This window comes from Rana temporaria, chromosome 3, assembly GCF_905171775.1.
Source record: "Rana temporaria chromosome 3, aRanTem1.1, whole genome shotgun sequence".
Classification (NCBI taxonomy): domain Eukaryota; kingdom Metazoa; phylum Chordata; class Amphibia; order Anura; family Ranidae; genus Rana; species Rana temporaria.
Window position 1 is genome coordinate 382639136 of NC_053491.1, and position 25833 is coordinate 382664968.

General features: G+C 44.1%; 1 protein-coding gene across 1 annotated transcript in view; it reads right to left on the reverse strand.

Annotated features, from left to right (window-relative positions):
* The window catches only part of FAM180A (family with sequence similarity 180 member A), a 47675-nt gene extending 22730 nt beyond the window's left edge, over positions 1 to 24945 (reverse strand). The window contains exon 1 of the mRNA XM_040345679.1: positions 24553 to 24945. Within this exon, the coding sequence (XP_040201613.1) occupies positions 24553 to 24628 (76 nt within the window). The 5' untranslated portion in view covers positions 24629 to 24945. The remainder of the gene's footprint in view (positions 1 to 24552) is intronic.
* Positions 24946 to 25833: the final 888 nt, after the last annotated feature.

Below are 25833 nucleotides of genomic sequence, written 5' to 3' on the forward strand. Positions count from 1 at the left end.
TACAACTTGGACTGTTTTCTGTTCAGATAACCCCCTCTCCTAAATCCAAGGCCACAAATGTTCTATATTGCAATTTCACAAGTTCTTGGATGTGATGGCTCAAGTAGTTGTCCTTTTCCAGACTTTTTGTCCCTTTCATTTCAGCTGGCGATCCTACCAATAACACACTTCCTGTCTTAGGGTGACTACACTCACTCATCCTACTATATCTATGGAGGGGCAGCGTTGTCACATTAGAACAGTACTATAGAACATCTTCCTCTCTCCTTCTTTCCATAACATGGTCTATAGTCAATAGAGATGTCTGGAACAATGTAACTGATACAAGCGTAGCAACGGCAGAGTGCACAGGAAATTGTCAGTTGGCAAGATTTCGGGCAGGATCATCGGGTATTGTTTTGTTTTTGCACTTCTTAAACAGATATAAAAAAACATTTTCATATGTACATTAAACAGACCAAGGAGGAGTAAATAAGAGGAGGTAATTGTTAGGATTTACATACACTTCAATGACGAGCTTAGCAGCACCACCCAGTACCAAGTAGCAGCTGATAAAGCAAGCAAAACTTAAAGTGGATGTAAACCCAAAAATGTAGTCCTTGCTTGAGCGACAGGTTATTTACATATCTTGTGCACTAGCTTGCAGACATGCACAGCTTCTGTAAAGTGCACAATTCACACCCCCTCCCCTCTCCTCTTCTCCTCGCCCGTCCAGCTCTCCCAGGATTTGCTGTCTTTCCTGTGTTTTGATTAAATGTTTTCAAAATATGGGGTGATCCACAGTCCAGTGTAAACAGCCATCAGAATATACATAGACAAGAAGCTGTGCATGTCTGCAAGCTAGTGCACGAGATATGTATATAACCTGTCACTCAAGCAAGGATTTGGTCTTTATCTGGAAGTCTGTTTTATTTCACTGAACAATAAAAAGAGGATTGCTCAGCGCTGGATTAACTCTGTGTGGCAAGACTGGGCACAGATGATAGGAAATCTTATTCTCTACATTGTGACATCAAAAAAAATAAAAACATTTTTGGGTTTACATCCACTTTAAAGTGGAACCTAACTTACATAACCTCTGCCTCTCGCTGGTGCCGACATCAACTTCAAGTATTTACACTGCTTGCTTAAAAATAAATGATATATTATTAAATACAGAGTTGCATTAATTTGTGTCTTTTATAGCTGTCTGGATCGCAGCTTTAAACAAGACTTGTATCTGTGCTTTAAAAAAAGGTTCTGTGGTTACCCTTCTCATGTCACTTGATCAAAGCCTCAGCATTAGATGGGTGAACTATCTTTTATATTAAAAAATATAGTTTTATCTTCCGCCATGGTTAAAGCCAGAAATTTGCAGGACAGTAAACTCCACATCACTATTATAGCAGTAAGTTTCATTCTTCTCTTTATGTGAATCAACCTTCTGAAGCTTAGGAGAGATTTTCAAAGCCAAGATATTTAAGAGAGAATAAAATGCACATGTATGCCAATATAGATGTCTATATAAAAAGATTCTGACTTGCGTCATGGAACGTATGTCTACATCTGCATGAAACATTCCAGGGCATTTAAGATTGTGTATGTTGGCGCAATGTATTAGTGTAGGTGACGACGGGCTGTGTATATAATGTTTTGTTTAAGCAATCTACGCACGAGAACACAGGACGTGCGGGGCGTTCCCTCTAAAAGCCAATGATGAATTATTATAGGTAAAAAAAGTCCTGGATATGGAAATCCTGGAAAATATGAACTGTATTCTCATCTTGTGCCCATAGCAAGAGGATTTTTAAAGGAAAACTCCTACTGAACGGCTAATTCATCATATTATATGGGAACTTTTCCATTCAAGGGGGCACTCTTACGTCTAGAGGAAAAAAGATTTAATCTCCAAATAACGAAAAGGCTTCTTCACAGAGAGGCCTCGTACACACGACCGAGGATCTCGACGGGCGAAACACATCGTTTTGCTCGTCGAGTTCCTTGTTAGGCTGTCGAGGAACTCGACGAGCCAATTTTCTCCATTCAGGTCGAGGCAAAAGAGAACTTGCTCCTCGACAGTTTCCTCGACAGTTTCCTCGTCGAAAAATGTACACACGACCGGTTTCCTCGGCAAAAAAAAAAAAAACAGCAAGTTTCTTGCTGTTTTTTTCCGAGAAACTCGGTCGTGTTCACGAGGTCTTAGGCCTCGTACACATGACCGAGTTTCTCGGCAAAAACCAGCAAGAAACTTGCTGTTTTTTTTTTTTTGCCGAGAAAACCGGTCGTGTGTACACTTTTTGACGAGGAAACTGTCAAGGATCTCGTCGAGCCAAAAAGAAAGCATGTCTTCTTTTTCCTCAAAGGGAATGGGGAAATTTGGCTCGCCAAGATCTTCAACGGCCTAATAAGGAACTCGACGAGCAAAACGATGTGTTTCGCCCCATCGAGTTTCTTGGTCGTGTGTACGAGGCTTCAGAGCTGTGAAAATGTGGAATAGACTCCCTCAAGAGCTGTAGATTGTTTGGATTCTTTCCTAAATGTACATAATATAACTGGATACTAATATTTATGGGTAAAGTTCATCCAGGGATTATCCAGCCTCTTGGGGATCAGGAAGGAATTTTTACCCCTGATGGAGCAAATTTAATCGAGCTTTATTGGTATTTTTGCTTTCTTCTGGACCAACTGGATCCAATAGGTTTTTATACATTTTTTCCACCTTCTATTGGCTGAACTGGATGGACTTTTTTCAACCAGACTAACTACAGTATCTAACTATGTAGCTATATATGCTGACTACAGAGCAAATCCTAGTTAATATAATGACATACAATTTAATATATACCGTAATTTGTAAATGCTAATAGTGGATATTTTTTTTTTGCTATTATTTTAATTTTCCTTTTCCTTTGAGCTTAAAATGGCAAATACATATAACATAAGGCTCCTCTGTACAATAGGAAAGTAAGGGGAACTGTAATATTTTTGGGATCTTTACCTTAAACCTAGTATACAACTACAGTGGGGGGGCAATAAAAACTGACAGTTGGGACATTTTCGGATTGGGATGTACTCAGGCTGTAGCCAAGATGCTTTGATGTGAGGCCACAACAAAAAATATACTCTCTGTCGTATTCGGCGGGTAGTACCGCCACTGAGGGTGACCCATTCAAGTAAATAGAGCTGAGCCACAATGCCCTGCAATCATGTATGGACTTTGTAGGATTAAAAGAGGCAGTGAAGAGGCAACATATTGCATTTTAAACACCTGCCAAACGCCTCCTGAAGCAGTCCACTGCTAATTGCTCTTTAGAGGGCGATGCAAGTGTAAATGCCATCTCCAAGCAAGTGTAAATTTTTCCTTATAACACTTATAACACCTCTGTGCAGCCCTTGGTTTTATTTTTATTTTTTTACACACCTCTAGTCTGTCCATAGATAACCCTTTTTGTAGTGCAGGTAACGTCTTCTATTGGTGCCCCAATCCTCAGCTCTCATTGGTGGAGGGAAGAGGAGACTGAAGGGAACGCTATGTGCACACCATGCAGAGCTGGTAGAAAGCGTGGGGGGGGGGGGGGGGGTTCCTCCCTGCATGGCTAGGTGGCTTGTAAAATGTTACAATGTTGCAGTCTGATCTATGGGGAAAGGAGGCTGGAGAAAAGCCTCTGCCTGTAGCAGATTGATGACATTATCTTAGCCAAGGCAGTCATTGCCTTGTCAAAGCCATTTCTATTGGTAAAAGGTAAAAGTACAGGTGCAAAACCGTGTCAAAGTAACACTCCTCCTTCAGATAAAGTGCAAACTCACCAGAAGTAATGGCTGCCGCAAAGTAAAGTAACGTCCGTGGGATATTTGGTGCTGTCGTCTCACCGCTGAGCTATGTGAGTTTTTTTATTTGTGCTTTTATTGTTTTATGTGGATATTACTTGAAATTAAACATACTACATTATGGGAAATCCATCTGGGCTCCTGGTGAACTTTATTTATTCTTAGTGGGAGTCCACTTCAAGGTACCATTGGAGATAAAATGCTTCCACGCTTAGGCCTCGTACACACGACCGAGGAACTCGTCGTAAATGAAACATCATTTTCCTCGACGAGTTCCTTGTTAGGCTTGTCAAGAAACTTGACAAGCTTTCTTTGCGTACACACTGTCAAGACAAAATCTTGTCGTTCTCAAACGCGGTGACGTAAAACACGTACGAAGGCACTATAAAGGGGAAGTTTGATTCCACTGGTGCCACCCTTCTGAGCATGTGTGGGTTTCTATGCATACACACAAACGTGTTTCTCCTCGAAAACCAGCCCGACGAGGAACACGATGAGGAAATTGAAACTCCCGTCGAGGAAAAAGAGAACTTGTTCTCTTTTTTTTCTCGTCGAGTTCCTCGACAGTTTTCTCGATGAAAAAAATACACACGACCGTTTTCCTCGGCAAAAAAGCTCTGCCACCAAGTTTCTTGATGGATTCTGTCGAGGAAAACGGTCGTGTGTACGAGGCCTTACAGGAGGTTTCCTATGTATGTTTAAAGGTGCACATCATGGACATGCAGTCAGGTGAGGCAGGTGAGGCAGAGCCATGAACATAAAAAAAAAGATCGAGGGTCGTAGCATGGTGACCTGTGGGATATTTAGCATAAGTCCTACCCCGCCACTGGTGAAAATGTGGGGTTCCTATCACCTATGGTTCCAGAGATGGGGGGCTCCTTGCTCAGTCTATCAGAAGCTACATACTGAGTGACCAGTTTAAATACAAGCTGGCACATGCTGTTTGCAGCAGACTGAGAGGATGAGCTCACAGTGCCTTTGATTTCTTGTCAGAGGCACAGAGCTCAATGGACAGCTTGGAGCCTTGGTAAAGCACCATTGGTCCAAACTGTCCAATAAAAATGCTGCTGTGGAGGTTCTCCTCTCTGCATTGTCATAGACACACGCTCCCTTCCAGCCCAGCCCTCTTAACTACATATGGTTTACCCATAATCCCATGTTTTTCTCACACAGTTAAGAGGGAGAATCTGCTTCTGCTGAAAATGTACTTTTGATCAAGCTAAAGAATATATTATTATGCTATATTTTATAACATAATAATGTATTATTTATTTATTTACTGTGAAATTACTGGTTGGAAGTTATAACTTCAATCTTCAGTAGTTTTTCCGTTAGGCCACCTGCTTGAGTACAGTTTTTGAAAATATAGTAAATTACCTTAAAAACAATATATAACAATTATTTGTATGAGGCCTCGTACACACGACCAAGAAACTCGACGGGCGAAACACATCGTTTTGCTCGTCGAGTTCCTTGTGAAGCCGTCGAGAAACTCGACAAGCGAATTTTCTCCATTCCCGTCAAGGAAATAGAGAACATGCTCTCTTTTTGGCTCGTTGAGTTTCTCGACAGTTTCCTCAACGAAAATGTACACACGACCGGTTTCCTCGGCAAAAAAATATCTCCCAGCAAGTTTCTTGCTGGTTTTTGCCGAGAAACTTGGTCGTGTGTACGAGGCCTAATACTTACTTATGGTAATTAACCACTTGCCACCCAGGCCAATTCTGACACTTCTTTATTTTTGCTAGAAAATGACTTAAAACCCACAAACATTATACATATATTTTTCTTTATTTCGATATTTTAGCAGACACCCTAGGGAAAAATATGGTGGTTGTTGCAACTTTTTATGTCGTATTTGTGCAGCATTTTCATTCATATAAAAAAATAAAATAAAAATAAACTTAGCCCGATTTTTTTTATATAATGTGAAAGATTATGTTACTCCAAGCTTCAGTATCTAAAAAATCTCCATGGGCGACGCTTTAAAAGTTTTTATAGGTTACATGTTTAGCGTTACAGAGGAGCTCTACTGCTAGAATTATTGCTCTCGCTGTAACGTTCGCGTTCGTTTGTTAAATGAGTATAACTAGTAGAACTGAAATCGCCTACATAATGAGAATCGAATATGTAACAAGTGTGTATTTGGCTCACAGGTCATGTCCCTGGCGCACATGCTGTTGTAACGGCAGACATTACTTCTGGTGAGTTCCGTTAGCTGGATTCACAAAGAGTTACTTCGGCGTATCAGTAGATACGCTGTCGTAACTCGAAATCTAAGCCGTCGTATGTTTAAGTGTATGCTCAAACTGAGATACACTTAAACCTAGCTAAGATACGACGGCCTGCGCCGTCGTATCTTAGGGTGCAATATTTCCACTGGCCGCTAGGTGGCGCTTCCGTCTGCCCATTCACGCTACGCCGCCGTAACTTAGGAGGCAAGTGCTTTGTGAATACAGCACTTGCCTCTCTGACTTACGGCGGTGTAGCGTAAATACGATACGCTACGCCGCCTCAAAGATGCACACATCTACCTGAATCTAGCTACTTATTTTTATCTGTAGTGGTGGACTGTTACTTGGACATACTGCACCTGTACTTATTGGAGTGGTTATACCAGCCTGTTCTTGCTTATGCAGATATATCTTGGACTTTGTGAGACTGTGTTTAAATTGTCACTTTAAATTTGCTGGCGCTGCACTTGATACATAAGCTTATTTAAGGCCCGCTATACTGCCTTTGGTGCTAGCCGCCTTTTATTATTTTTAAGCACAGCACAGATTTTGTCACTTATTTATAGACAGGAATATTGAAGATCCTCTGACACAAAACTTTTTTTATTTTAGGCTCACTTTTGGTTTAATCACAGCCCAAGCTCTCGGGAAAAGTTGCAGAATCATTACCCAGTAGGAATATATTACTCGTCGCAAATTGGAATAGGTATTTCTAAAAAAAAAACAGTGAGTCAACTGGCAGATGTCAGTTTTCCATACGTCTCCCTGGGAGCCCTCATCACACTGCCAGTGTGTTAAAAATACCTCCACACACAGCTGGCACAGCGCGAGGTGTGTCCTGGGCACCGAACAGAAGCCGGTCAGTGTGCTAGTGGGTGGAGGGGAAAAGGCTGAAAGGGGTCATTGTGTGCTGTGTGCCAGGCTTAGCTCTGCACTTCATTTTACTACCAGCTTACCCAATACTTTAGTGAATAACCCTTACTTGTCCGAAGTCTTACACTCCGCAAATGAAGATATTCTTTGAGGCAATGCATGGCTTGATTTTTGTTGGCAGTTGTGTTCTATGCCTGCTGGCTTAATCCAGAGGAATAAAGGTGAAAGGGTCACTTCACCCCAAAGTGATTTTTTTTTATGTTATAGGTAGAGTCTGGTGGGCTAAGTCAACCCCATATAGATATACAGTATCTCACAAAAGTGAGTACACCCCTCACATTTTTGTATATATTTTATTATATCTTTTCATGATCCCACCAAATTTAACACACCTGCTCCCCATTCACACCTGAGACCTTATAACACTAACGAGTCACATGACACCTGGGAGGGAAAATGGCTAATTGGGCTCAATTTGGACATTTTTATTTAGGGGGTGTACTCACTTTTGTTGCCAGCGGTTTAAACATTAATGGCTGTGTGTTGAATTATTTTGAGGGGACAGCAAATTGTCACTGTTATACAAGCTGTACACTCACTAATTTACATTGTAGCAAAGTGTAATTTCTTCAGTGTTGTCACATGAAAAGATATAATAAAATATTTACAATAATGTGAGGTGTGTACTCACTTTTGTGAGGTACTGTATCTAATGGACCCAGCACATGTGCAGACCTGGGAATTCAGCACAGGGATGGTGGGAATCCCACATATTGGGCACAGAAGGTGCGCAGACCAAGAAGTTCAGTGCAAGGATGGTTGGAGCCTCTCATAATGGGATCATCAGGTGTGCAGACCCGGGAACTTAGCACAGGGCAGGTGTGAGCCCATCCGGGAACCCATGACAGGGATGGTGGGAGTTCCTCATATTGGGCACATCAGGATTACAGACTCAGCACATGAATGGTGGCAACCCCTCAAAATGGGCACAGCAGGTATACAGACCCAGGAACTCAGCACAGGGATGGCATGAACCTGCTATAATAGGAACAGCAGATGTGGTAAACTGGGAATTGGGCTTTAAATAGCAAACCACTTCAACATATGTACTTTCTGAAATGACAATGTAGTTGAACGATGAGTTCTGGAACTCAAGATCGACAGTCTCTCTTTTATTCAAAAGATCCAAGTACATTCTGCCCAGTCAACGTAAGAGAATTTGCCCTGATTTGGAATGCTAACAGTTTCAAAGCACTTGCTCAAAGTTTCCGAATCCCATTCAATTAATGGGATGAGGGAAGTCTTGTTATACAATTTGGACCATGTGTAGGGCTAAAAAGCAAGTGTCTGTCAAAGGCACTGAAGCCATGGGGGTACAAGTACCAATGACAACAATTAACAGTATCTCTCCCTACACAGAATTGTCAGCTCTCCGAAACAGCTCCAACACACACCAATAATATGGCTGCTTATATAGAAAGGGGGTTGGGTTACCAATGACTTCAAATTATTGTCAGTTGAACAGGGACAATGGCTATGCGCTACGTTATAAGCTGTTCCTTATTTCTGATGGGCAACTTTGTGAATCCAAGGGATCTGCTGCAAATTAATGGAAGAGGTAAACCCAAAACTCATTCCTAATAGTCATGTGTCCATATCTTTTTCTCCACATAGCATAAAGTTTAACCACTTACGCCCTGGACCATTTGGCTGCCCAAAGACCAGAGCACTTTTTGAGATTTGGCACTGCGTCGCTTTAACTGTCATGCGCCGTTTGGTGCCTAAACTCCGTTTTTCCACATACTGCGGGCTGCGTCCGACACTAAGGGTGTAATCTTCCAATGCTATAATATGCTGCTATCATCGTTTCTGGAGGGGCAACCCGTGAAGGTGGTGGATCAGTAGGAGGCCGATGTCGGACCCATTGCAGGGGAAATCTGGGAGGAGGCGCAGAGAGTGTCTCAATTGTACATTTTACTGAGAGTACATTTCACCCCGGTGAAACTCTTTAAAATGGGCCGGACACCCGACCCACTGTGTGGGAGGTGCAGAGCGGTGCCGGGTGACTTGATTCACCTGCTCTGGCATTGCCCCAAACTCCATAGATATTGGACGGAGGTTCTGGCTACACTTAATTTGGTGTTCCAGACCAACGTTCCACTGGATCCGCTTTGTTGCCTGCTGGGGGTGCTGGAGGGGGGCGATTACAGAGGAGGTGACCCGAGTGGCATTCGCCAGGGCATTGTTCCAGGCGAGAAAGATCATTCTTCTTAACTGGAAATCGAATGCATCGCCCAAGGTCAAAACGTGGATACAGCACATGGGGAGAATGCTCATAATGGAGAAATACATATATCAGCACAGGGGTAACGCCGGGAAGTTCCTCAGACTCTGGTATCCATGGCTTGCTGTGTCTGGCCTGAGCCCCTTGGAACTGGTTCAGATGAGATTGCTAGGGGGCGTATAGGTGCAGGGGACAAGAGAAGGGATACCTGGCTAGGTACGTGGTGTAATCTCTTGATGGACAGGAGGCATGTGGGAGGGGGGGGGGGGCAGGGGTTTGAGCAGAATGTGATATGTATGAAGAGGCTATGAGCAGACTGTTTGTTTTCCTGGTTTACGTGCTGTGCTTAATGACCTGTGATATGTTATTTCAATGTCTGACTACAGCGTACAGTAATTCATGTTTTCATAATTTGTATGTTTTGTGAGCAATAACCTTTTTGATTAAAAAAAAAAAAGCATTGTTGTGTAATAAGAACTTGCACACATCTACTCATCTCTATGGAAGCCAAGTCTGCCTGGAAATATGTTAACCACTTGCTTTCCAGCCCATAGTCAAAATACGTCCTGTGTTTAAAGATGGATATCTCAGTAACGGCAGCAGCTGCTGCCACAACTGAGGTATCCATCTTTAGTGCCGACGGTCCTGTACACGATAACGGCGGTCTCCGCGGCGGATTCGCCGCGAGATCGCCGTTATCGGTGGCGGGAGAGGCCCCCCCCCTCCCGCCGCTGTCCCGCGCCCTCCGCCGCTTACCGGAGCCGTCGGTAGCGGCGGAGGGGATCGCGACCATCCGGCAGCTGAGCGGGGACGAGACTGAAGGAAAAATCTCCTTCGCCCATCCCCATAGCCCTTCCGGGGCGGAAGTGACGTCAAAACGTCAGTCCCGCCCAGCCTCTTAAAGAGACATTTTTTTTTTGTCATTTGAAAAAATGACATTTCCAAATTTTTTTTTTTTTTTTTGCATTTAAGCCCAAATATGAGATCTGAGGTCTTTTTGACCCCCAGATCTCATATTTAAGAGGACCTGTCATGCTTTTTTCTATTACAAGGGATGTTTACATTCCTTGTAATAGGAATAAAAGTGATAATTTTTTTTTTTTTTTTCAGTGTTAAAAATTCTAAAATAAATAAAAATAAATGCGAAAAGCAAAAAAAAATTTTTTTAAAGCGCCCCGTCCCGACGAGCTCGCGCGTAGAAGCGAACGTATACGCGAGTAGCGCCGACATATGAAAACGGTATTCAAACCACACAAGTGAGGTATCGCCGCGATCGTTAGAGCGAGAGCAATAATTTTAGCCTTAGGCCTACTCTGTAACTCAAAAAATGCAACCTGTAGAATTTTTTAAACGTCGCCTATCAAGATTTTTAAGGGTAAAAGTTTGACGCCATGCCACGAGCGGGCGCAATTTTTAAGCGTGACATGTTGGGTATAATTTTACTCGGCGTAACATTATCTTTCACAATATATAAAAAAATTGGGCCAAATTTATTGTTGTCTTATTTTTTAATCTAAAAAAGTGAATTTTTTCCAAAAAAAGTGCGCTTGTAAGACCGCTGCGCAAATACGGTGTGACAAAAAGTATTGCAATGACTGCCATTTCATTCTCTAGGGTGTTAGAAAAAAATATATATATATATAATGTTTGGGGGTTTTAAGTAATATTCTGGCAAAAAAAACTGTTTTAGTCTCGTAAACACTGAATCTGAAAAACAGGCTCAGTAACGAAGTGGTTAAAGTAATTGTTACTACGTGTATCATAGATCTGCACTGAACGTTAGAACTTTCTAATATGGAGTTGTGGTGGTCTACACTACACATACACACACATACAGGCAGTCCCCGAGTTACGAACACAATAAGGACTGTAGGTTTGTTTGTAAGTTAAAGTTGTTTGTAAGTCGCACTGCATTCGTAAGTGTACAATCCGCCTGTGAATGAATGTGGGATGTTCTGGGCACCTGTTATGTTATCTGGGGCTCCTCTGGAAATGCAGTACATGTAGTACTACAGTGTGGGATGTGTCCGGAGGTGCCCAGAGGTATCCAGGACCAGCCTGAAGCACAAGTGGCCGGCATTTGAGGCTGTTCATAAGTAGGAGTCATTCGTAACTTGGGAACTGCCTGTATATACAATAAATATATATGTAGAGAGAGAAAGAGAGCGATAGATAGATAGATAGATAGATAGATAGATAGATAGATAGATAGATAGATAGATAGATAGATAGATAGATAGCTCTAATTATTACCACATATGTTAAAATGTTTGGGTCTGCCCAGGAACTTTTCAGATGCCCAGTCAAACATAAATTAAGTACGTCTGTGCTGGACTGGTCAGCAGATGTATGCAACGTACAGGATTATAGGTTAGTCCTAGTAACTCATGACGGCTCTTTAAAACCTTTTCCTGATGCTGCAAGACTTTGATCAGGAAACATGAAAGGGATACGATCCACATGGACACCTGTAAGGATTTAGTCCCATGTGTGTTAAAAGGGCCGACAAATTTTAAACAACTTTGACTTTGTTGTTAAGCTTTGTATATCTGGTAGCAAACAGAAGATAGGAGCTGAGGGAGTTTATTCATTTACTTCCCCTAATGATTTATTTCTGAAATATTTACTGCACTTTCCAGAGTACAGAGATGAATTACATCAATGCCTTTCTCCTAAAGTGACCCTGTCGGCCTGTAGGTGGGGCCAACTTGCCCTGCACGTGGTGGTACCTTTCACGCAGAGCACACTCATCAACGCCCGGGGCCCACGTTCATATGAAAGTCAAACATTATGGTGGTTCCCCCGGCTTTGAGATGAGCCTTGTACAGTGTGCAGACATCAGTTGCACAGAGTCTCTCTGAAAAAATACTGTTCGGTGTCACTAAACACTTTAGCTTGGTACAGAAGATATTCAATTTTGGAGAGACACCGCAGAGCCATGCCCTCTCCTCCAGTCCAGCATACCTCCATCACCTCACTCCCAGTGACAGAACAGGGTTCCATAGTGCACTTAGCTTGGACCTCATACAGTACATGCACTTGTTAACTCCTTTCTTCCCATACCATATGGCCAGGCTATGGGTCTCCTTAACGCGAGTCCATCCCGGTTGCTTTGAGAAACCAACCTCTGGGGAGGGAGCCGGATCACTGACCCCCTCACTACTGGAGGACCCGTCACCTGCACTAGGTACTACGCTTCATGACTGGATGCAATGTACCTTGCACTAGTTCTTGGTTGCTTGTAGCAACTGCATCACTCCTCCTGTTTGTTGAGTAGACCTTCCATAGCGGCTTTGTTTCATATTACATATGTACTTTACTAACCCTAGTTCTTTCATACCCCAGGAACCATCATGCACCCCTTTAAATTACTTCAGAATAGGCTTAGAACAGTTGATGTAACTTTACTCAAACACTTTGGCGATGCAGTTAAACATGAAGATTTTCAAAAAAACTTCCCTAACTATCTCTATTAGGCAGCCCAGACATACCTCTACAATGTAGTAGTCAAGGCTTCGTTTTCTCCAAAGCTGGTAGATCCCCAGACCTGCAAAGTACTGCAGTCCTCTTCTGGTCTTTGCAGTGTTCATGGCATTTCTCCTTCAGCAGGACTCTCGGATGCTGGCCTTCCCCCCTTTTTTTTAATACAGGGCAGATAGGCTGGACCCAAAAATCCCAGGGACAGCAGTGTACAACATTAACCCCTGCCCCAGCCTAGGCCAGCCACTGTCTACTTAATAAATGAAGTTAGTAATTTCCCTTTGGGAGTAATAAAGTATTCTGAATCTGAACCGTAGGCAACCTGCCTACAAGCCACTTAAAAAAATGTCCATGCAATAGAAGACCCTCTCTCCTTTCCAGCTCTGAAACCTTTGTTAGAATGGTCAGAATTCGACATTTCTGGAAGAGTCTGACTGAAGCTGCAGGGATAAAGAAAGGGAAGGCGGGTGACATGGACTACATAGTTACAGTTACATAGGTAGTTAGATGGATACAAGTCCATCCAGTCCAACCCATAAAATGGAAAATATATATATATATAAAAATATATATCATACAATCCCATATACACAATGCTATACCCACAGTTGATCCAGATCAGTGGTCTCCAAACTGTGGCCCGGGGGCTGGATATGGCCCTTTGCTTGCTTTTATCCAGCCCTTGGGGAACTATTTCATTCACTGACACCAACAATTGTACACAGTTACTCATAATGACACCAACAATTGGGCCCAATGACACCAAAGATGGGCCCAATTCCACCCAATGACATCATCAATGGGGCCCAATGACGGGGCACAATTCCTACCAAAGACACTAAAGATGGGGATCAATTCCTCCCAATGACATCAACAATGGGGCCCAATGATGGGGCACAATTTCTACCAAAGACTCTAAAGATGGGGATCAATTCCTCCCAATGACATCAACAATGGGGCCAAATGATGGGGCACAATTCCTTCCAAATGACATCATCAATGGGGCCCAATGATGGGGCACAATTCCTCCCAATGACATCATCAATGGGGCCTAATGACGGGGCACAATTTCTACCAAAGACACCAACGATTGGGGCATAATTCCTCCCAATGACACAAGTGATGGGGCACAATTCCTCTCACTGATACCGAAGATGGAGCATGGTTTACTCCAACTGATGCCGGGCCTTTTTCTACACAGTCTGACCCCCCTAAAGCCTGATGAACAGTAAAGTGGCCCTTTGATTAGAAAGTTTGGAGACCCCTGATCCAGAGGAAGACAAAAAAAACAGCAAAGCATGATCCAATTTGCTCCAGCAGGGGAAAAAAAATCTTCCTGATCCCCCAAGAGGCAATCGGATATTCGCTGATCCCTGGGCTGTTAGAAATGTAGTTGTAATTCATCTACTACTGCAGGGACTTGCCAGCTAGGTCAGGTACTGCATAGTCCCAACTTTCTGAAATGATAAAGAGGAACACCTTTCAGCACCCAGCATGCAGGCAAAGGACACGTTCCTGTCACGGCCCTGTCTAGAGACCACAGAAATCTTGGCTGAACCATAGAAGTATTTTTCTGACCTCTATTTTTTATATGTTCCTTTATATTGGCTTTTCAAAATAACAAATGAAGTTATATAGAGGTTGAATGAAAAAAAAATGCAGTTCCTCCTAAGAGAGTTCAGTGGGGTTGAGGCAGGGCTGGACTGGGACAAAAATTTGACCCGGGACTTCATCCAGACTGGCCCACTTTAACAGGTCTCTCCCATGGCGGCCATGCAACTACCACACCCCCCCTCGGCCACCCAAGCCCCCTCTCCCCCTTCACTAGCCATTCTACTTTAATAGAGTAGAATGGCTAGTACTGGTACTCTTATAGGCAGTACCAGTGGGGAAGTTGGACATTATTTCACCCGGGGCAAAGAATCAGTTTGGTGCCCCCCCTTATGGGACAAGATTAGGCAGAAGTGAGAAACTCCCAGGCCATAGCTGTTGAGTCAGCTGTCTGTCCCCTCCCCCATGCTCCTCTGTCGTTCCCCCTACTTCTTTGTCCCTCCAGGTGAGCGCTGCGGGAATGGAGAGACAGAGGAGCGGAGGGGGGCGGCAGTCCGCTGTCACTGAAGCTGGCCCAATGAGCCATCGGCCCACCGGGAAACTCCCTGTAGTCCCAATAGCCAGTCCATCCCTGGGTTGAGGTCATGGCTCTGTGAAGGACACTTGTGTTCCTCCACTCCAAACTCATCAAACCATGTCTTTATGTAGTTGGCGGCTTTGTTTATGGGGCACAGTCATACTGTTGTACAATAATTCAGAGAGGTGTCCAAAAATCTTTGGCCATATAGTGTATGTTCCAGGATGAAACTATACAAAGCAGAATGTACATGGGGAGGAATTTGGTGTCTTTGCTCCAATCCCAGAGGTTTGTGGAAGTTTCTTGATTCTTTACAAAACTTCCTCTGGGTAATAATCAAGCAGGCTTCTGGCCAGGACATACGTTCATTATTATATAAAGGAATGTATTGTATTAGTCAAATATGTTTGTAGTTTCTGCCTAAAATTTTACATTTCTACTAATGCAGATGAAAACAGACTGGCCATCTGCTTGAGATGTCCCCCCCCAAAATGGATTCTGCTATTTTAGATATAGCTCAGTGGGTTAAAACCAAGCCAGCTCCTTATTTTTCTTGGGAACCCCAGTGTTGAGATCTTAGGGTTGCCAGAAGCCCCTCATGATAGACACTTCGGGCCAGATCCACAAAGAACTTACGGCGGCGTATCTATTGATACGCCCCGTAAGTTCTACGATGCGCCGTCGTATCTTTGTTTTGTATCCACAAAACAAGATACGCCTGAATGTGGGCTAGATCCGACTGGCATACGTCTTAGTATGCCGTCGGATCTTAGGTGCATATTTACGCTGGCCGCTAGGTGGCGCTTCCGTAGATTTACGCGCTGAGTATGCAAATTAGCTAGATACGCCGATCCTCAAACGTACGTCCGCCGGCGCATTTTTTTACGTCGTTTACGTAAGGCTTTTTCCGGCGTAAAGTTACCCCTGGCTCTATGAGGCGTACGCAATGTTAAGTATGGACGTCGGGACAGCGTCAAATTTTACGTTGTTTGCGTAAAACGTTCGCGAATAGGGCTTTGCGTAAATTACGTTCACGTTGAAAGCATTGACTATTTGCAACGTGATTTCGAGCATGCACACTGGGATACCCCTACGGACGGCGCATGCGCTGTTAAAAAAAACGTCATTTACGTGGGGTCAAAATGAATTAACATAAAACACGCCCACATTTTAGTCATTTGAATTTTTGCGCCCTTACGCCGACACATTTACACTACGCCGCCGTAACTTACGGCGCAAATTCTTTCTGGATAAGGAACCCTCTGCTCTAAGTTACGACGACGTAGTGTATGTGAGATACGCTACGCCTGCCTAAAGATAGGCAGTTCTTTGGGGATCTGGCCCAACATGTGTACAGACCTAGGAACCCCTTATAATGCGCATTGCGGTGTGTAGACCCAGGAAATCATCACAGAGGTGGTGGGAGTCTCATCATGAGAACAACAGGTATGCAGACCCCTGTTCAGAAATCTCAGCACTAAAGTCCCTGAGAGATAGAAGAGACTGTCAGGTGGTTTAATTCTTTAGCATCCATCAAAACTACTACTCTTGATTCACCCTTCCATACTGAAAGCTTATTTAAAACTGCATGTCCATCTTAGACTACCACTGCACTACCAGAGGCGATTCAGTTCGCATGTGTATCGCTATATACGTTTTTCACTCACGCACTCACTCATTGATGGGCACTAGTGAGGCTGCTTTGATGGGCACTAATCAGGCTGCACTGATGGGCACAGATCAGGCTGCATTGATGGGCACTGATCAGGCTGCATTGATGGGCACTGGTGAGGCTGCACTGATGGGCACCGATGAGGCTGCATTGATGGGCACTGATGAGGCAGCACTGACGGGCACTAACGAGGCTGTGCTGATGGGCACTGGTGAGTATAATACACTCTTCAAATGTACTGTAATTGTACCCTTTTATGAACAAGAAAATAATGACGTTCTGCTGTTAGGCTGGTATAATAATGCTATTGGGCTGGTATGAAATTATTTGCAGGGCTGTGTTTTTATTCCCAGTCCGGCCCTGGGACTATAGTATGCAGTTTGCACACATCACCGCTCACTCACCAGGCAGTTCCCAGAACGATAAAGGGGTGCCGGTTAAACCGGATTTAGTGTGGCCTCCATTCAGTCCCAGTTCTGGCTTCTGGGTCTGTTTAAAAGCCCTCCCCTCCACATCTGCTGTGCTGCCATCCGCCGCCCGCGGGACAGCACAGCAACAGGCCGCAGCAGCACACACTCCACAGCCAGCTTAAGTGAGCCCCCAGCCCAGACCCTGTGTGCTGCCACTGAGGCCCACCAGACAGAACTGGAACAGGCCACAGCCCAGCCCGCATTGGGTAGGGGTAAGGGGGGACATTGGTTGGAGCTTGGGCTGGACTTACTTTAAAATGTGGGAGGGGTTATCACATTTTTCTTCGTCCATTAAGGGCGCACGGGCTCTGCCTCCCCTTTCCGACGCCACACCTTATTCATGTGTCCGGCCCCTTTCAGTTTTTTTTTTAACCACTTCCATACAGGGCCAGACCAATTTTTAGCTTTCAGCGCTGTTGCACTTTGAATGACAATTGCGCGGTTATGCTACACTGTACCCAAACTAAATTTTTATCATTTTGTACCCACAAATAGAGCTTTCTTTTGGTGGTATTTGATCACCTCTGGGATATTTATTTTCTGCAAAAAAAAATAAAAAATGACCGAAAATTTTGAAAAAAAAAAGTATTTTTTTGTTTCTGTTATAAAACATTGTAAATAAGTAAGTTTTCTCCTTCACTGATGGGCACTGATGGTACTGCACTGACGGGCACTGATAAGGCGGCACTGATGGGCACCGATGAGGTGGCACTGATGTGGTGGCATTGATGGGCACTAATATTCGGCACTGATGGGCGGCACGGATGGGCACTGATAGGCGTCACGGATAGGCGGCATGGATGACCTTGGATAGGCGGCACGGATGGGCACGGATAGGTGGCACAGATGGGCATGGATAGGCGGCACGGACGGGCGCGGATAGGCGGCATGGACGGGCACGGATAGGCGGCACGGATGGGCACTGATAGGCGGCATGGATGGGCACTGATAGGCGGCATGGATGGGCATAGATGGGCACTATTGTATGTGTTGTACTAATGGATGCCAATCAGTGCCAAACAATGCCTGCCAATCAGTGATGCCCATTGTGGGCACTGATTGGCATCCATTGCAGCACTGATTGGCATCCATTTTGTGTGTCCTCCTCATCCCTGGTGGTCTAGGGTGGCATCCTTTTTTTTTTTTTTTACACTGGTGGTCTATATGGCCATCCCTGGTGGTCCAGTGGGCATCCCTGGTGGTCCAGTGGGCATCCTCGGGGGGGCTGTGCTGATGATCGATCAGCACAAACACCCCCATCACAGGAGCAGCCGATCGGCTCTCCTCTACTCGCGTCTGACAGACGCGAGTGAGGAAAAGCCGATTACCGGCTTTTCCTATTTACATCATGATCAGCCGTGATTGGACACGGCTGATCACGTGGTAAAGAGTCTCTGTGAGAGACTCTTTACCTTGATCGGTGTTGCGGGGTGTCAGACTGACACCCTGCAACAACGATCGCCGCGATGCGCGCCCCCGGGGGCGCGCAGCGGCTCAGAATCCTGAGGACGTCATATGATGTCAAGTCAGGATTCTACAACCACTTTGCTGCCGTCAATATGTAATTGGCGGGCGGCAAGTGGTTAAGCACCTGATTACAGCCAGAGGCTCTATTAGGCTTCAAAATAGGGTGAGCGGTAGCAGAGCAGTGCACCCAGCAGGGGCGGCCTGTTCATTAAGGGAGTCCGCCCCCCTCCCCCACGCCCCTGCTACCCAGGTATGTTAGAATAGAACTGTTTGCCCCCCCACCTGCCGCCACTGCTTCAGGCTGAAGCCCCTGGTCTTTTTCCCACCTAGAAACACCCCTGTTGAAGATGCTTCTCTATTGCTCTGACTTATGGGTTAGCTCCTTACTCTGTCTTGTTATTACATGATTGTAATCAGCAGTTCTGTCCAAATTCTAAGGAAGTTCTGCCATTAAACACATTTCAGGAGTCCAAGTTCCATGAATACTGTCATATGATACTGAGTGGATTGAACGTCTAGAAAGCCGGGGTCACAGGGAGCCGCGTGGAGCTGCCAGCTGGACAAGGAGGAGAGGATTAAAGCACGTGGCCTGTATGGGTCTGACTGTTCCGTCATCATTCTCATCCAAAACCAAGAAATGAATGCATTGCAATGTCCCTCGTGTGTTCTATCATTCCAAGAGAAGCTTCGGGAAAAGCCACATCAATTACCCAATGCACATGTCTGAAGGGAATGTGAAGTGACGGATTAGAGATTCGTTTTAATTTACATCTGTCTCTATTTAAAAGAAGCATAATATCAGTTTAGAATATTAGAATCTTGTAACTATTCCTAAAAGCTGAACTCCAGGCTCCTCTGCTGTACTGAAATTGCTCACTCTGCTTTCATTGCACACTGTGAGCTTCTCACAAAGTGCATTAGAAGTTGCAGCAAGTCAGATAGAGCCCACCTCATTTCTTTTCACCCCAGCCTGACTGTCCTTGGGCCACCCCTTTTTTTCTTGAAATGTGACTATGTATATATGTGAAGTTTTAAATAAAGCTTTTAAAAATAAAAAACCCTTTCATTCATTGGATTTCAAACACAGACTCTCAGCATCATATGTGGACATTACCTAGGGCAGGCTGAAAGCAAATACACCTGTCTAGGGAAGCCCACCCCTCCAGACTAACATCCACTCGTCTAAGGTATTTTGGGCCAGATTCACGTAGCCCGGGCGCAGCGTAACGTAACCGATTTACGTTACACCGCCGCAAATTTTCTGGCTAAGTGCCCGATCCACAAAGCACTTACCTGGAAATTTGCGGCGTTGTATCCTAAATCTGTCCGGCGCAAGGCGGGCCAATTCAAATGGGGCAGGTACCATTTAAATTAGGCGCGCTCCCGCGCCGGACGTACTGCGCATGCTCCCGACGCAAATTTCCCGACGTGCTTTGCGCGAAATTACGACGCGCCAACGTTTTGTGAATCGCGACGTGAAAAAGAGACTTGCGCCGGGAATTTTTAAAAAAAAATAAAAATTTAAAAGCGACGCGGGAAAGACGGGTATACTTTTACATGGTGTACTAATTTTACACTTTGTAAAAGGTGCCCTATCTTTGCGACGGCAAACTAACACTTGCGGCGACGTAACGACGGGAAAAAGTTTAGTGGATCGCCGTAACTGCTAATTTGCATACCCAACGTTGGTTTACGACGCAAACTCCCCCCAGCGGCGGCCGCGGTATTGCATCCTAAGATCCGACAGTGTAAAACTATTACACCTGTCGGATCTTAGGGATATCTATGCGTAACTGATTCTATGAATCAGTCGCATAGATAGAAACAGGGATACGACGGCGTATCAGGAGAAACGCCGTCGTATCCCTTTTGTGAATCTGGCCCTTTAATATTTGCATAACTTCTCCCAAGAACCAGCTCCCAGCTTGCATCAGGGCTGAGGGCTCTTAAAGCGGTAGTTCACCCTCAGTGACACGATTTTACCATCGAGACAGGCATTGTAGCGCGAGCTACAGTATGCCTGTCCCGATTTTTTTACCCCCGTACTCACTGTGTACTTGTACATTAAAGATTTCGGCTCCCGCGGGGAATGGGCGTGCCTATGGAGAGGGAGGATGATTGACGGCCGGCCCTGGCACGTCACTCTCCCCGAAGACAGCCGGAGTAGGTCTCGGTTCTTCACGGCGCCTGCGCACAGGCTATGCGCAGGCGCCGTGAAGAGCCAAGCCTATTTCGGCTATTTCCGGAGAAGCGTGATGCGCCAGAGCCGGCCGTCAATCATCCTCCGTCTCCATAGGCACGCCCATTCCCCGAGGGGAGTCGGTATCTTCGATGTACGAGTACACGGTGAGTACGGGGATAAAAAAATCGGGACAGGCATACTGTAGCTCGCGCTACTATGCCTGATTTTATGGTAGAAGAATTTTTTTTTTTTTTTTGGGGTTTATAGGGTGAACCCCCGCTTTAAGAGGAGTACTGATGTACCTCCCATTAGCCATGTTCTGCCTGAAATGTATAGAGGAACACAGGGACCCAGTGATGACCTCACTGGGTAATAAAGTAAGAAATACGTTATGAAATGAAAACAGGAAGGTTTTATTAAAAATTTCATTATCATGTTGATCAGGAGAAACCCGCCAGGACCACCAGGGAAGCCTTCATGGCCAGGTACATCCCCCATGGCCATCCACATGTGTCAAAATATGCCATACATATGCCAATCAGTGCCCACACATGGGCACTGACTGGCACCATAATAGTACAGTGATAAAAACAGTGATGCCCAGCAATGCCACCCACCAGTAATCAGTGCCACTCATCATTTTTCCTGAGTGAGTAACTTGTATAGCGCAACAAATGCGAACTTAATCGCCTCAAGGCGCTTAGCATCCAGAGTCGTACTGGTCTTTCAGAAGAGGTGGGTCTTTAGTTTTTTCCTAAAGGCTCGATGGTTTTCCTCCAAGCGGATGGTAGTGGGTAGAGCATTCCAGAACCGTGGTCCTTGATCAGTGCCCTTGAAAGTGCCCATCTGTGCCACCTATCAGTGCAATCCATATGTACCCATCAGTGCCACCCAAAAGTACCCATCAGTGCCGCCTATGAGTGGCCATCAGTGCCGCCTATGAGTGCCCATCAGTGCCGCATACCAGTGCCGCCTAACAGTGCCCATCAGTGCCGCCTATCAGTGCCCATCATCAGAGCTTATCAGTGCCACCTCATCGATGCCGCCTTATCAGTGCCCGTCAGTGCAGCCATATCAGTGCCCGTCATTGAAGAAGAAACGTATTTATTTACAAAAATTTTTTACAGAAACAAATAAAAACGTTTTTCTTTTTCCAAATTTTCAGTCTTTTTTTATTCGTTACGCAACAAATAAAAATCGCAGAGGTGATCAAATACCACCAAAATAAATCTCTATTTGTAGGAACAAAATGATAAAAAAATTGTTTGGGCACAGTGTTGCATGACCGCGCAATTGTCATTCAAATTGCGACAGCGCTGAAAGCTGAAAATTGGCCTGGGCAGGAAGGTGCGTAAGTGCCTGGTATTGAAGTGGTTAATAGTGCTATATACTGTAAGTACCTGATATAAAATAAATAAATAAGTCAGTTAAAGGGACGATAAACCCTCCTTTTTCTAAGTTTTGAATAGAGTCCCTATATTGTCTGTGTCCTCTCTGGGGAGATTCACCACCTCCATTTGTCCCGTGACCATTGTCACCAATATAAAAAGTGATGGGAAATCCAACATTTTACAGTTGTCACCAGAACAGGAGATGTGGGGAAATTTTCCAGTGTGGACACCGTTTTCCGTGACAGCTGTCTAAAAAAAGAATTCTTATTTATTAGAGATTTCTCCCATTTGATCCGATTGACTGTGTGGATGGAGGAATCCTCTCACTGTGCTATTTCTTACCGTGAGAAGCCTTCCCCGCAGTCAGAACACAATGATCAGTGCTGCTAGTTATAGCCAGCGACTCTGATCGATCGGGGAAAAAACTTAAAGGCTGGTTTACCAATTGATTTCTGTACAACCAGGGATTGAAATTTGTCAGGTCCCTGCTGAACAGGCCGAATTACGATCCATGTATGGCCGCCTTTAGATACACTAACAAATTGAAGCCAAACTCCAGCTAACACTTTATAAGCAGTTACAGATGAAGGTTTCCCATTAATAAATAACAGCTGATTATTATAAGCACCCCTGTCCGTGGTAAATGGTTTGTCTTATCCCTGTAACTGCAAGATAGCTTGTGCTTTTGAAAAACAACAGACTTAATGGCTGGATCACCAGATAAAAAAAATATAAGAAAAGAAACCATACAAAAGAAAACAAATGCAGCCATCACATCTAAGAATTGTTAAGCTGCCATATAATAAATGTTTTGGGTTTATTACTATTTTAACTTTTGGCTTAATCAGTGGCTATGTAGGACTAGAGCCAGGATTGAGACGATAGAATTGGAGCCTGTACCTTTATAAACAAGTCAACCATGGTTCTCTCATATTCCTATCCTCACAGGTTTCCTTTCAGAACTATTTCATTTCCAGCTGATCATTTGCTCCTCTTAAAAAAAAAAAAAAAGACTGATGTCACCAGAAAAATCTATTTGTGGAAGTGAAATTAATTTTTTTGGATTTTTTTTGACTGTGCTTCTGTATTTAAAGGGATTCAAAAAAGTGCTCAACGTTTTCTGTACCTAAAAGCATCGCTCCCTATTACTTGACACCTCTGTATGCACCTATTGCAATGTTTGAATAAATAATTACAGTGGGGTAGATTCAGGTACCTTTTGCGGCGGCGTATCCTCCAGATACGCCGCCGTAATTTGAATTCCGCCACCGCGTAGCGTTACGCCGATTCACAAAGGCAGTTACGCTGAAAAAATAGTCTTCCTCCACCGACGTAACTTGATTGCGGCGGCGTAGAATTGTGTGCAATATAACTTTGGCCGCTAGGGGCGCTTCCGTTGTTGTCGGCGTAGAATATGCTAATTTCCTAGATACGCCGATTCACAAACGTACGTGCACCCAGCGTTCGTTTTTTACGTCGTTTGCGTTAAGGCTTTTTCGGCGTAAGGCTGCTCCTGCTATTAGGAGGCGCATCCAATGTTAAGTATGGACGTCATTCCCGCTTCGAAATTTGAATTATTTATGTCGTTTGCGTAAGTCGTTTGCGAATAGGGCTGGACGTAATTTACGTTCACGTCGAAACCAATACGTCGTTACGCCGTACTTGGAAGCAATGCACACTGGGATATGTACACGGACGGCGCATCACGTCAGGTCATCACATATTAACATAAAACACGCCCCCCCTTCCCCATTTGAATTACGCGCGCTTACGCCGGCCCCATTTACGCTACGCCGCCGCGACTTACGGAGCAAGTGTTTCGTGAATACTGCACTTGCTCCTGTAAGTTGCGTAAATACACTACGCTGCACCGCCGTAAATTATAGCGTAGGCTACCTGAATCTACCCCAGTATATTGATTTTTCCTCTTAACTTTCGATTTCATAACATTTTTAATGCAAGCCTGCCCCTAAAAATAAATACATAAATAAAATAATAAAAAATTAACATAAAAAAAACCCACAGATAACAATACTTCCCAAGCCTGCCCCTAAAAATAAATACATAAATAAAATAATAAAAAATTAACATAAAAAAAAACACAGATAACAATACTTCATAAGCCTGGCCCTAAAAATAAATACATAAATAAAATAATAAAAAATTAACATAAAAAAAATAAAAATACAAATAACAATACTTCCCAAGCCTGCCATGCGTAACTCAAATCAGAGCTACATGCGCAGGTGGAATTTGCAACTTTTCAGGGAGTGACGGCAGAATTGATAAATATTGTTTTTTTTTTTTCTTTTAGTGAAAGAGTCATTTTATATATGAAAACAAATAAAAGTATAAAATGGACACTATGACAAGCATACATACACAAAAAAAGTAGACAAAATAAGGAAATAAATTCCGGAACTATATAACACATACAAAAACACGAATAAAAAAATAAATTAAAAATAATATATATATATATATATATATATATATATATATATATATATATGACACACAAAGACACACATGAAAAAAAAAATCTATATATTTTATATTTTTACCTCGTTGCCACTTGCTGGTGAAGTTGGCTTCCACATAGTTGTAGAAGAGGAGTAGTAGGCAGGGTAGAAGATACATGGTCTCTGTGGCCCCTGTAGGTTGTGCGATCTTCTTCAGAGGGATGTGTGGTTGTATTCAGAGGGACCTGTTCTCCTGGGTACAGCTGCTGATCCTCCCAGTAGTTGCTTCTGTGCTCTCTGAAACCTCTAGTACATTGACTTATGGCTGGCTGATTTTTTTTTTTCCGCTCTTACACATCTGGAAAGAGTCAGGAATGTGGCACGTGAGAGCTCGACCGCCTGAAGAACCCAAACATTATCCCATTCTCTATGTCACTGTTTGTGCTGTAATCGGTCCCGTGGGCTTCATATGTTATCACCTGATGTGAAACTCGTTTGAAATCCAAGATCATTCCTTACACGGGATTACAGAAAAGGTAAAAGGGTCCAGAAAATATTTTTTTTTCCTTGCAAATCATTGGATGATTGAAGTAAACGCAGCTTCATCTTATTCACTAAGCTTCGTGAACATTTACTTTCCTAAGAGAAGAATCACTACCTCTTTAGTCAATTAATCCCGAAATGACGGTAAACCTCCCCAATGAGAACACAAACAAAAATGGCCCCATTCACAGTGGCATTAGAAACCGGCATTTGAGGAGTGTTTTTTAGTTGTATCTATTGATACGCCTCGTAAGTTCTACGATGTGCCGTCGTATCTTTGTTTTGTATCCACAAAACAAGATACGCCTGAATGTTGGCTAGATTCGACTGACGTACGTCTTAGTACGATTCTCAAATGTACGTCCGCCCGGTGTATTTTTCTACGTCGTTTACGTAAGGCTTTTTTCGGCGTAACGTTACCCCTGCCTCTATGAGGTGTACGCAATGTTAGGTATGGACGTCGGGACAGCGTCGAATTTTCCGTTGTTTGCGTAAATCGTTCGCGAATAGGGCTTTGCGTAAGTTATGTTCGAAAGCATTGACTATTTGCGACGTGATTTTGCGCATGCGCACTGGGATATGTCCACGGACGGCACATGCGCCGTTCGTAAAAAGCGTCAATTACGTGGGGTCATACCAGATTACCATACAACACGCCCACTCCAAGCCTACTTTGAATTACGCGGGCTTATGCTGGAAGATTTACGTTACGCCGGCCCACATATGGGAGCAAGTGCTTTGTGGATACCCTAGGAGCCACTCTGATTTACGGCGGCGTAGCGCATATGAGATACACCCGTTTTTGTGGATCTGGCCCTATGTGTACGTGGATACATAGGC